Source organism: Cryptotermes secundus, unplaced genomic scaffold (assembly GCF_002891405.2).
Source record: "Cryptotermes secundus unplaced genomic scaffold, Csec_1.0 scaffold274, whole genome shotgun sequence".
NCBI lineage: Eukaryota > Metazoa > Arthropoda > Insecta > Blattodea > Kalotermitidae > Cryptotermes > Cryptotermes secundus.
The window spans coordinates 361,159-373,905 of record NW_019735463.1 but is presented as its reverse complement, the minus strand read 5'-3'; the positions used below and the strand labels follow the sequence as shown (position 1 = coordinate 373,905).

Here is a 12,747-nt window from a genome sequence, read left to right as displayed (position 1 = left end):
GAAGTATCGGTGTTCAACAAGGGACAGCGAAAATGTTTTACAAACAGTTCGTTAGCCTTAAGCTCATGAATCACACCGGGTCATTGTTTATACCAACTAAATTAAAACAGGAGCAGCGGTAGCTCAGTCAATATAGTGATTAAGCTTCGAGCTAGATGGTTGTGGTTTGTCTTTCCTCCGCCACTGCCAAACCGGCTCTAGCTTACCGTCCAATAGGCTTGAAGCCGAACACAAGCCTCCGTACAGGTCGGGGTTACGAATGTATAAAGCTGTACCTGCAACTCTGCAGTCTTGTTCTTTGCGTAGTGCTTAATTAAGCATTTACCTAAACCAGCTGACACCAAATGACAGTGCTACAAGAAGCCATTTAGTAGTCAGATTTCCTTGCAGTGCTCTTGATATCGTGTTATAACTTAGTTACAAGTGAAAAATATTATTCTAACGAGGCAAGAAACATGGAACTTACACCATTGTCTTACTGAAGGTGTGTTCTACGAATATGAAACCGTTTTAATCCGCATTATGAATGTGTTGTGCGATAAGCTAAAAGAGGAAACCCGGAGAAAGTTGAAATTGCTAGGGCGAGAACACAAGGTTTGCTTATGCTCCTGACCAGGAACCCAATGTCCAGTTGCCTAAACACACAGTTTGTTCGAATGACTGCCAATTGTAAGGGCTGATGTGCCCCTCACAGCGGTTGGTCAGACATCTCTTTAACTGGTCACACACCCCCTCACTTATCCAAGTGATCAGCTCTTTTGAAACGAAGACATCAGGAGATGTGAATCCCCCTTCTATACATACGTGTATAACTAGCATGGGGAGGCAAGGAATGCTTAGGGAGTTTCCACGTGGAGACATCATACAAGACATTCACCTAGAAGAACTAGAAGTAGATATGAGGAAACTGTAAGATGGATCTTTTGAAATAAAGGCTGTAATAAGGCGTCCTGGTTCAGGATAATGCTAAATGAAACGTTTTCATTGTTGAACAGCAGGATTCCCTTATCAAGCGTATTGTTGGTTATTTGGTTACGTATTTGGAAAGTTAAAACTTGGAAGGGATACTGAATAATTAATGATACATAGAACAGATTTTCAATTATATTACGTAATCAGACATAGGATTTGAGGGCCCGTCTAGCGAAACATAACACGAAACTGTCACGTGACACAGTAATATTCGACGAGCTTCTCATAACGCTAGGCAGGACCTGATGTAAATATGAGATGTATTAGGGAACCAGACTGGCTCTGGAATTAATTGGGATCCCTTTACAGGACCCAGCAGTGCAAACGATTTGATTAGAAGTGACGAGCTGGTTTATCAGCGTCCGTCCTCCAGCCATAAAGATAATTGATTGCACTTCTCGCTACACGCCTACAGCTCGCTACATATTCATATCGACTGGAAATTCTGTTATTGGGTTGTTACATCGTGCCGCTGTAGGCGACATCGTCGACGTTTCGGAGACAGATGCTGCCTCCATTTTCAGGGTCGAAATATGTAGATGGAGGCAACATATACCTATGAAACTTCGGCAAAATTACAAAACACTACGTGGTGTAACAGCCTGAGAGCAAGGTTAACATCAATAATTAAGTGTAGCGAAAACCTGGAATAAAAAATTATAGTCACGTGTTTTAGTAACTAAAGATGGAGTTCGGATGGGTGATTAGATTTACTAACCACCTGCAGGTCGTAACTACAAAAAATTATTATACTATCGCTGATTTACACTATCTAAAAGCACTCCACACTAATTTTCTCAGTCTATTTGAAGTAGTCTTCACTATCCATTTCCTGGTAACGAATTTATAAGAAAGGAACTATAGAAGTCTCGATAAATTACACACTCCTAATATCGCTGTACTACAGCACATGTAAAGTCATACACACCAAAGTTTCTTGACACATTCTAATTCCTTCTGCGACTTCTGGCCACACTACTGCTCCCTCGGAACTTCGGAACTCAGCTGCCCCAAACAAGTCAAAGTCACATTGCGACTGACGGACAGTCAGTCAGTAAGTCTTGGTATCGAGCCCCATCTCGGCCTCATGGCCAGATACGAGGGTTGGAACGTTAATAGTGGCAACACTGCTGTAGAGACGCCATGTAACGGAACCAAATAATGTCCTTTATACCACACGTTAGTTACATACCTACCTTACCTCAGAGCAAATGGACTCTCCCTTCCCACATTACGCGCATCGCAGTGACGAGAAGAACAGAGCCTCGTGTTAGCTTGCGGTCTAATGTAGTGTTGTCACGATGTTTTCGAAACAGGAACAACGGAGTTGGATATAGATTGAATGTGTCAGAGGCCGTACAGCACGACAGTGTCATCAATGTCTTCAAGAGAGGCTTGCCGGGAATCTGCATTGCCTTACAGAACAGTGGCAAGGTGGGTAAAAGCCTTCAACGAGGGACGCCAAAATGTGGCAGACATGCGTCGGCCAGGTCGTCCTAGTGTCAGTGAAGAATAAGTGTATGCTCTTTCCGCGTTACTGGAGAGTGATGGACGCCATACGATTCGTGAGCTGGCCCGAGAGACAGGATTAGCGCACACAACTGTGCTTCACATTCTGAAGGAACGCCTGGGCATGAGAAAAATTTCATCACGATGGGTTCCGCATGATTTGACGGAAATGCAGAAATGGCTACGATACGACGCTGCTCGTAACCACTTGGAGCTCTATAAGCGTGAAGGAGAGGCTTTCTTACGCCGTATCATTATGCTGGATGAGACATGGGCCAAATCGTACGAGTGCGCAGTATTACTGTTCATTTTTGGAACACAACCTGCGGCCAGCTTTGAGAAAGAAGCAGCGACACTTTCTGCAGAACCCACCCATCATTTTGCTCTGCCGCATGCAGCGCGAGCTGTGGCTGATTTGTTCGATCGATGGGGCTGGGAAATGCTGCACCATCAACCATACTCCCCGGACTTAAGCCCTTGTGACTTCGACTTGATTCCTAAGATGAAGGAACCACTTCGTGGCATTCGCTTCAGAACTGTTCCAGAGATTCTTCAGGCAGTAGACCGCTCCATTCGAACTATCAACATAACAGGCGCTGCTAAAGGTATCCTACGACTTCCACATCGCTGGCAACGGGTTGTACACAATGCTGTTACTACACTGAAGGACAGTAAAACTTCGAAATATGCATCTATTTTGTATCAGTTGTAAATAAATAGTTGCCACTATTAAAGTCCCAACCCTCCTATTTATTACTGTTTGACAATTACGATCTTATTTTGTGGGGCTCCCTCTCTCACTAGAGGACAGGTATATGCTGTGTATGCTGCTGGCCCTCGCCAGCTTATTCTTTCTCGGATCCGAGTCCCTTGGAACTATTGACCATATTTTACTGACTCAGATTTGAGATTCCCAGTTTCGTCGACTCCTATTGTTGCGTGACGCAGACCACGTAGAAACACAGCTTCCTCTATTGTTGCGTGTTGGAACGTGTTTATACAGTCGTTGCCTGGCAATGCGTCACAGTATTAATAAGTGGAGCCTCCTACAGAAGTTATTACACGTGATTTGCAAAAAGTGCATAAAATAAATACAATTAAATTGTCATGTCTATGTGACTTCGTCGATGCTTAATCGCCGAAACTACTAAATGAATTTAATTTAAATTTGTTATTAAAGGTTTACGCTTGTAATTATTTGGCAGATTCAAGTTCGAACAGAATCCGGAGTCAAATTGGTGGAGCCAACTTTCAACGTTAGTCACGATAACCAATGGGAGGTCGTATGCACTCGGCAGCATACTATTGAAGCAATATATGCATGTCCCTTTGTGCTCGTCCGTCAGCAGTCGGGGAAACCAACGACAATAAAGTTTCCGTTATCACAACATTTTTGTCATATCCTTCACGACATTGCGTCCGATGCCAAGCTCCATTACAATTCCCCTGACCAGCACCTTTCAGTCTTCTGTGATGAGGTCATCAGCTTTCTGCTCGTTCCGTTCTATGGTAGCGGTTCTTTGTCGACGGCTGCGGGAGGGATCGGCGATATTCCTGTTGCCATCTTTAGAAAATGTTTCGTCCAACGTCGCACACTTCTGGCACCCATGCAGGAATCTCCATAGACATGACGAATTCGCAGCCGAATTTTTCGCCTTTATGAAGAATTGTATCACAGCAGCCTGATCGAAATATACATAATTTATAGCCATTCTGTAGCAGTAGATTGTAGATAAGTATTGACGCTCATGCGCCGGACCTGTATATCAGATTGCAAGAAGACAGATATAGCTGTTTGTCTTATAACCATTAGTCTCGTTATATAAGTGAAACCGGGGTACGCGGTTAAGGTACTATGCTACAAGCCGGAAGGCCGCGGGTTCAACTCCCGATGAGGTCATTGGATTTTTTTCAGTTGACCTAATCCTTCAAACCGTACTAGGCCCTGGGGTTTACTCAGCCTCTAACAGAAATCAGTACCAGGAATTAATTAAATAATTTTCCTGGGGAGTAAAGCGCGGCCGGCGCGTAAGGCTGACAACCTTACCACCATCTTTGAGCCGACTGTCTAGATAATGTGGGACCCTTAACGTCTCACAACCCTATGGGACTTCACGACCTGGTACAGGGATAGCTTTACTTTTTGTTATTACTTATATCAGTGAAACTTGCATAAACCAATTCCGTTCACTTCATCCGGCAAGGCAGTAGTAGTTGAAATAAAAACAAAGTCGTAAAGTAACCGATATAAAAGAAAAATAAGATAAAATTAGGAAAGCAGAATAAAAAGAATCAGGAGAAAGAAGTGGAAAAGAAAGACATCATCTGCTGTTGTCACTTGTGGACGAACTAATTCGGGTGTTGACAGTAGCACGGCAGCCTTGATCCGCTTCGAAATGACCACAGCCTTTTGAGGCGTGTGTGATGCATGCAAAGGATTCCCGGGGCTTCAAGCTGCGCATTAAAAGCTCGGTGGCCGGAGCGAAAGCCGGGTGTAGGTATGAAATATGCACTATTCGGCAGTTCACGCAGGGAGGGGTGATCGTAGTGAATTTTACAGCTCACCCGCTGAAGTTGCGAGGTGTTTCCCCCTGTTCTGTATACGATTTTGTGGGGTTCTGTTGTAGTACGAAAGAGGCAAGATATGCCGTGTACAGAAGTGTGAGCCGCACCGATATTCCATTGTCTAAGGAAAACGTTCGGCGTTTTTCTTTTCGGGACTAGCATCGAATTTTGATGCGCAACATGATATATTGTTTGAGAACATAACTACAATATAATAAAAATGCATATATTATGGTTAACTTGAAGTGTAATCATAGCTCAAGCGGTTAGTCGCTGGCTTCCCATTGCGGCGGCTCGGGTTCGATCCCGGGTCTGGTCAAGTGGGATTTGTGGTGGACAAAGTGGCGCTGGGGCAGGTTTTCTCCTAGTACTTAGATTTCCCCTGCCAATCTTCATTCCACCAATTGCTCCACAATCACCCTCAACTATCATCTGGGGCTGGTACAATAGGCCAAAAGTGGCCGCAGTACAAGAGACTTAGTCCCACCCCACTAGCACTAAAAAGAAATATTTTTATATTCCATTTTGCCGCTAAGAGTCCTGAATAGTTACGGTAATATCACTGTGTTTTATCCAGAGAATTTTATTATAAACTCACACAACGGTTTCGTAATGCTTTATATTTTGCCGAACTAGCAGTAGAAGGGGATGGTGTTGAAAGAAATGTGAAGGGACAAGGTCGTGTCCTATTTTAAAGTACTATTCCAGCATTTGTCTGGAGTGACTAAGAAAAATCACAATCTCAGGCTGTGTATGTGCGTCTGCACATTTCCGCGCAGTTCTCCATAAGTTGTTAATTGGGTGTTCACAGAATAATTCTAGGCTAATTTAATGTTTATTGAAAAAAATTCCAATATAACCCAAATTTGTATGAAATTCAATTAGAAATTTATTGAGTTAAAGAAAAATGTTTTCGGATAAAAACTCTTACATAATAGAAAACAAAGAACTCATTGATATCTGCAGCCTTTCGTTCATGCATTTATCAGCATGGTGAATATTTACAGAAATACCACGAAAATTATTATCATTCTGTGATTTGTGGTATCTGTAGTGTAGTTAACTTTACAAAAACAGGATTCTATCTGCAATCATACATTTACATTTGCAATAGATGAGCTTCAAAACCAGTGTTATGTGCAAAACAAATAATACATTTAGAAAATGTATTTATATGTAGGAACCATGACAGATTGCGGTAAAGATGTGCGCTCATATTTGGCCGTGTTATTCATAAGTTAGCAAGGGTGTAAATTTGAAGAACATTAATTCCTAAATCCTCTGGATTTGAGATACACGTCTTCACTTCACAAACTACAAGTTTTCCCACTTTGCAGGATTACACTCGGGAGAATATTAATTCTGTTATAAAAGATTCGCCACCATAATTAGTAGGCTACGTGAAGGGAAAGGGGGGTTAGGTTATTATGTACTGAGCTATATGGATACTTCCCTTACAGAACGTCGAGGCGTGGAAATGTTCCATCTGGCTTCTATCAGTTTGGAGTTTATATAGATTTAGCAAATAGCTTTCTCGTGTCGTCCTGTTTTGCTGCATTAACTATCCGAGAACTTGTCTTGACTGTTAAGCGAAGCAGGCTACGTATAAGGGATGCATATATAATAAAATTAAATATCTCAGTACGGTCGGTTACGGTGTGGGTTTTTATACGTTTCTAGAAGCATGAAGTGGAGGCCGTATTTGTTCGCCCGCTCGTTTTATCTCTGACACCACTGGACGGATTTGGGCTGCATGATCAATGAGATATCCCTTCTAAAACTTCTTAGTTTTGATTACAGTTGGGCATTATAAAGCCTGCTTTGCATAAAACTCAGATCAAAATATCATAAACATGTCATCATACAAAATAAATTCCTGCGTAGCACGTAATATGTATTCTAAAGGGTTCTGACAGTGATATGTTACTCTCAGTCTTACTGAGTGTCGGGATGTTTATTCTGAAACGAATATTAATATTTTTCAAAACTTTCACATCGCAACAAGCCGTAACAAACAGTAGGAATGAGGTATTTGAGGGAGAAGTAATTAAAAGGTATATCTTGTGGGATATAACGCCGTACAGTCTGCTGAAAATAAACTGACATTTGGGAGGAAAATTGCCTCCATCTTCAGGATCGAAGAATAAGGCAAGCAAGAAATCAGCATGGAAAGGTTGCTACCTGCTTCATGCTGATTCCTTGCCTGACTTACTCTTCGACCAGCGGCCTCCGTAGTCTAGAGGTAACGTTCCCACCTCATGATTAGTAGTACGCGGATTCAAATACCCGGCGGAGGTCGTCGAATTTTTAAGGACGGAAAAATTCAGGGAACTTTAAGGGACTTTAAGCCATGGGTCCCGTGTCGTAGCTTTACGGCACGTAAAAGGACCTCATATCTCCAAAGGAGGTCACTGAGCCAAATTAACGAACGTTTCCCGCCCAACAGCAGTCACTAATACCTCCGGTAGATGGGGGAAACATTATAGATACCTCTCAGCTAAGTAGAGCCGGTCTCCCTGGCTGGGCGGGACTGATGGTAAGCGCCAGTACCAGTAGGATATAGAGACTGGTAGAAATCATAGAGGGAAGCACAATGGACCAATACAGGTCTCAGTGCATGGGGAAACCCGCCCTCTCCAATAACTAACTAACTATCCTTCGACCACGAAGAAGGGGGCGACTGAAACGTCGGATGATTTTCAACAAACTACATGATGTTTTATCCCAGGAGACAGAACTTATCGAAAAGAAAAGTAGGCCCTTAACGTTCTTTGTAACTAGAAGCAATAAGACGTATACACGAACAGTTGTTGAGAAATATCAATAAAATAGGCTTTATATCCGTACGCAGATTCCAAGAGTAATAATATGATTTTGGGAGTGACTCTCGACGGGGTTCTGGATTGGATATTGGATTTATTGACCACTTTAACACACGGCTCTTGGCTATACGTAACTATAGCGCCACCGCTGATTTCCACACTTTGAAAATCACTCCAGAACACGCTAAGTTGAAGATAGAAAGTAAAGGTACAGCTATCCCTATAACAAGCAGTGAAGGCCCATTGGTTTGTTAGACGTCGAGACTCACAGACGGCGATGAGGTCAGCCTTACGCGCTGGCCATCTTTACCCCCATGAAGGTTTCTGATACTCAATTCTGTTACAGGGTGAGTCGAACCCAATGCGGCTAGTAGGATTAGGTCAATTGAAAAATCCTGTGACCCCCATCGGGAATCGAACACGTAACCTTCCGGCTTGTAGCGCAGTGTCTCAACCAACTACGCTACAGCGTGAAGGTCTGTCTGTGAAACAGTACCTATAGATGGGAACTGTCATTTTTTTCTGTTGAAATATCAACGGCCTTTAATATAGTGAAAAAAACGCCTCTTTGGTGTGAAGCTGACGTGTTAATTAAGAAACAGTCAGGCCTTTGTCAAGTAGCAAAATGGTAAATAAAGATTTTTCTAGAAGAATAGCGTAACTGACAGCAAAAAAGATGTTTGTTGTGACACAGTGAACAGCTAGCTACATACGGGAGAAGCGACCAGGTGTGAATATACGAGTATTACATAGAGCATTGTGTCTGAATAGGCTGCAACTGTTATGAAAGGCGACCAAACAAGCTGATGAACTGCGACGTTATTCTGAACGTAGTAGTTCGTGTCGTTCCTAGCGGAAAGTCTGTAATAGCAAATCTCCGACTACGAGTCTCATATAACAATGACCAAACCCAAGAACATAACTTAATACAGCCATTCCAAATGCCTATGTTGTCGTACATGTTTTGTGTTTCGAAAACTTCCGAAGTTATACACAAAATTTTATGCTGGCTCTCTGTTCAACCGCCATTTTCCGACGAACGTCAGAACAGTACTGTTACATTCAAGGTCAGAACACATTATGCAGCAATGCTTGCGCATTGAAATTATAAACAGCCACAACTAAAACTTCAAGAATCTTAACGCCACAACTCGCCAACAGATGGCATTGCAGAGAGAGAGAGAGAGAAAAAAAAGAAGAAGAAGAGGAAGAAGAGTCCTAATGGATCCTGAACACACCGTGTATGTTGTTATCCTTGCGTTAACTTGCATCCACACGTCACTAAAATCCTTTCAGTCACGCCACGACTTCTAAAAAGTTGGAAGTCTTGCTTTTAGTGCAGTATCGATAACAAGTTAAATGGAAAACAATTTGACTTCGTCAATGTTTATTTAAGACATCTTAAACCAAACTGTAGTGTAATGAATAGACGGCTTGTATTAAAAGTTGTAATATTGAAGTTTGCTGATAAAGATTGAAAGAGACTTCGGTTTTGTTTCTGCTGTGTTCAGTGTGCCATGGAAGCCCGGGGGGCTGAACACAGAGTGTGAGGAACACGAGGCATATCTAAGCAAGTTCCGGGAAGTCGTGTCGGCAAAGTTACAGACGCTTATCAACCGAAGCCTGGAAGAAGAACCGGAAATTAAAGCCCGAAACAAAACAGTGCAGGTTAGTAAATATGCATAGCGCATGTGGTGTATGTAATTTTTGTGACCTCACAAAAAATACTGACCTTCCATGCATTTTTATTTATTATTTATTTTTTCCTTTAGTTTTTATCTTTATATTGTCTGTTTGTATTGATATTTAACTCTGAGTTATTACTCGTTCTTTGCACACAGTGCACAGACTTGACGCATAATGGGAGATTGTGTCTGTCATTCTAAATATTCTTTCTCTTGAACTACTGAACTGCTTTAGTTGAAATTTTTAGTGGGATCTCTAAACTCTAGGCTGTCTCAAAACTTTTCATTTGGGTTCGTGTCGTTTGAATACCATACTCAATGCTTTACGTGAAGCTCAAATCGAACATTGATTTTCTCGAAAAATCTCATCGTAAAAAAAGACAGCAGAAAATAAAGTTTATAAATTTATAAAGCTTACTTTAAACATTCTCCGATGAGGTGAATATTCGACCAGGCACAAAGACAAATCACATATTTCTCTGCAACAGTATAATTTGTTTTGCTACATAACAAAACAAACTGTAAGCATTTGTCTCGTTTCAGTTGAAGAAAATGAATGCCATAGGAATGTGACAAATATTTTATTCTAGAAAGTAAAAGTAATCAATATTTCTAATTAAAATGAATTGTGTTTAAAATAACATTGCTTAATATGCAATATTCATTCATTCATAATATATATCATGAATTGAGATAAAATAGGCAACCAACATATAAAGAGAAGAGTTATATTGACGGCGTTCAGAATAATTCAGAGGAATATCATGCGCTCTATTTAAATCTGTAAGATTATCATTAATGATCTGAAGAAGAAAAAAATTGTAATTACCCTACTACAAGAATTACAGCCACAATAAGTTAACAACTAGTAAAATACGTAAAATCGAAAAGAACGCATTTGAAAATAACTTCTCTTGCTCAACTCCTCTTTAAGATCCGTCATTAGATTAATTCTATGAAACAATCTGCAAGAATTTAAGCCGTTGGAGTCTGTGAAGAGGATAGTTGTCTCAACCTCAATGTCATAATCATTTTTCGTGTTTACATCGGATGCTTTTACATCTTGCATGTAGTATAGCTCAGGATGTGCCTCCGTAGTCTAGAGGTAACGTTCCCACCTCATGACTCGTGGTACGCGGGTTCAAATACCCGGCGGAGGCCGTCGAATTTTTAAGGGCGGAAAAATTCAGGGAACAAGTCCTCCGGGAGGGACTTTAAGCCGTGGGTCCCGTGTCGTAGCTCTACGGCACGTAAAAGAACCTCATATCCCCAAAGGGGATCACTGAGCCAAATTCCAGGACTTTTCCTGCCCAACAATATTCTCTAAGGCCTCTGATAGATGGGCGAAGCATTATAGATACCGCTAAGCAAGTGGCCGAACTCGCTTGGTCGGCGGGACTGATGGTACGCACCATTTATCGGTAGGGTAGAGAGACTGGTAGAATATCATAGAGGGAAGCACAATAGATCAAACTGGTCGCGGTGCATGGGGAAAGCCACCCTCTCTAAATAACTAACTAACTAAGTAACTAGCTCAGGATGTGCCTTTTACAGGAGGTGTTCCAAGAGACACTGAGTCACTTAGCACTGTGCCAGCAACACATGAACAGTGAAGAAGCTGTCGACTGGACTGGCAGCGAGATACTTGACAGAATCAAGAATCTCATCGTAATCAGTTATGAGACTGCTGGTCCTGGAACTCGCCACGGACCTTTGCTGATCCACGGATCTCACGGTACGGGCAAGTCCTCGCTCCTTGGTGCTGTCTACTCCAACTGTGAAGCATGGTTTGGGCGACGTCTGCTACGAATCGTCCGATTCTCCGGAGCTACTCCACGCTCCGCATATAACCTAGAGCTACTTCGTATCATATGTCAACAACTCTGCCTCCTTCTCCATATTTCCGACGGATTTTTGCCTAAAGACGCATCGTTCGATCCTCTGTATGTTAATAATTGGTTTCAAACGCTAATACGGAGGTTTGAAGAGTCTGCCACGAATGAATTACTCGTTATTCTCATTGACGACCTCCACCGCTTGAATCCATTGGACTCGGACATAGTCGCGGCGCTGTCGTGGCTACCAATCAGTCTTCCCCGGAACGTGCACATTGTTGGCACCACTGCATTGCCTCCAGAATCACTGAAACTGACACCTGTACAAAGAGAGAGGTTCCGAAATCCTGACTGTTACATCGAGCTTCTTCCAAACCCCGGTGAGTGTCACATTATCTCCTAAAAATATTTTTTCTTTACCCGATCTACTTTCGTTTTCGTTTAAAGAAATCTTCTGAGTGTATACCTGAATGACGACAGTTTATTTTTATGAAACGTTAGAAATGGGTTTAAGAGCTGAAATAACGTGAGACATTGCTTTAACTTGAGTATTTCAAATAACAAACAAACCTAGACCAGTGAATCTATGCAAGGTACCTTGTAAAGCATCGAATAAATATATAAAATATATTAAAATGATAGGTATTTTGTAATATAACAAACCACGCAATAAATATTGCGTGTGACACATTCTTGATACTGTTGCATAAGGAAATTGTAAATGAATGCAGTTTTAACCAAATATACTCGGTAATAAATATTGCGTGTGACACATTCTTGATACTGTTGCATAAGGAAATTGTAAATGAATGCAGTTTTAACCAAATATACTCGGTAATAGTCTTCCTGGAAAACGCCGCGTAAACCAAAAACGCGTAAATCAAGGGCTTTTATCCGTAGACTGAATGTTAAAAACAAGAGTCACGTTTCTACACCAGTGTTTACGGAATGCAAAGCCGAGTGAACAGTCTGTATGGCATTGTTCCAACTCTTTGATGTTCTCTTGCAATCTGGTTAGTATTTCAACTGTGCACCAACTAATGCGACACCAGGTTAGTTGAGCAGTTTAAGCGATTCATCCCTGCGTCATACGTATAGCGACTTTTCTTAACTGGATGCAACGTCAAATAGTAGATTTATTACGAACTGGTAGGAAGTGCGTACCTCCTATTATTATGAGACATTGCTTCAGAAGAGAATATATGAAACCACGAAAGAACCCGGGAACATGGTCTCAAGGATGAAATGAGGCCCCTGTTCTCCGAAATGTCAAACAAAATTGCTTATCTCAGTTCTAACGTGCGGTTAATTTGTGCGGAAACAGCACTAAATTATGTTCGTCACTGATGTCTGGTGTCC

The 12,747-nt window shown here is 41.7% G+C and overlaps 1 protein-coding gene across 1 annotated transcript in view; it reads left to right on the top strand.

Annotated features, from left to right (window-relative positions):
* Positions 1–12,747, top strand: part of LOC111869301 (NACHT domain- and WD repeat-containing protein 1) — a 275,140-nt gene that overhangs the window by 204,891 nt on the left and 57,502 nt on the right. The window contains exons 8-9 of the mRNA XM_023860707.2: positions 9,380–9,536; positions 11,108–11,768. Of these exons, the coding sequence (XP_023716475.1) occupies positions 9,380–9,536; positions 11,108–11,768 (818 nt within the window). The remainder of the gene's footprint in view (positions 1–9,379; positions 9,537–11,107; positions 11,769–12,747) is intronic.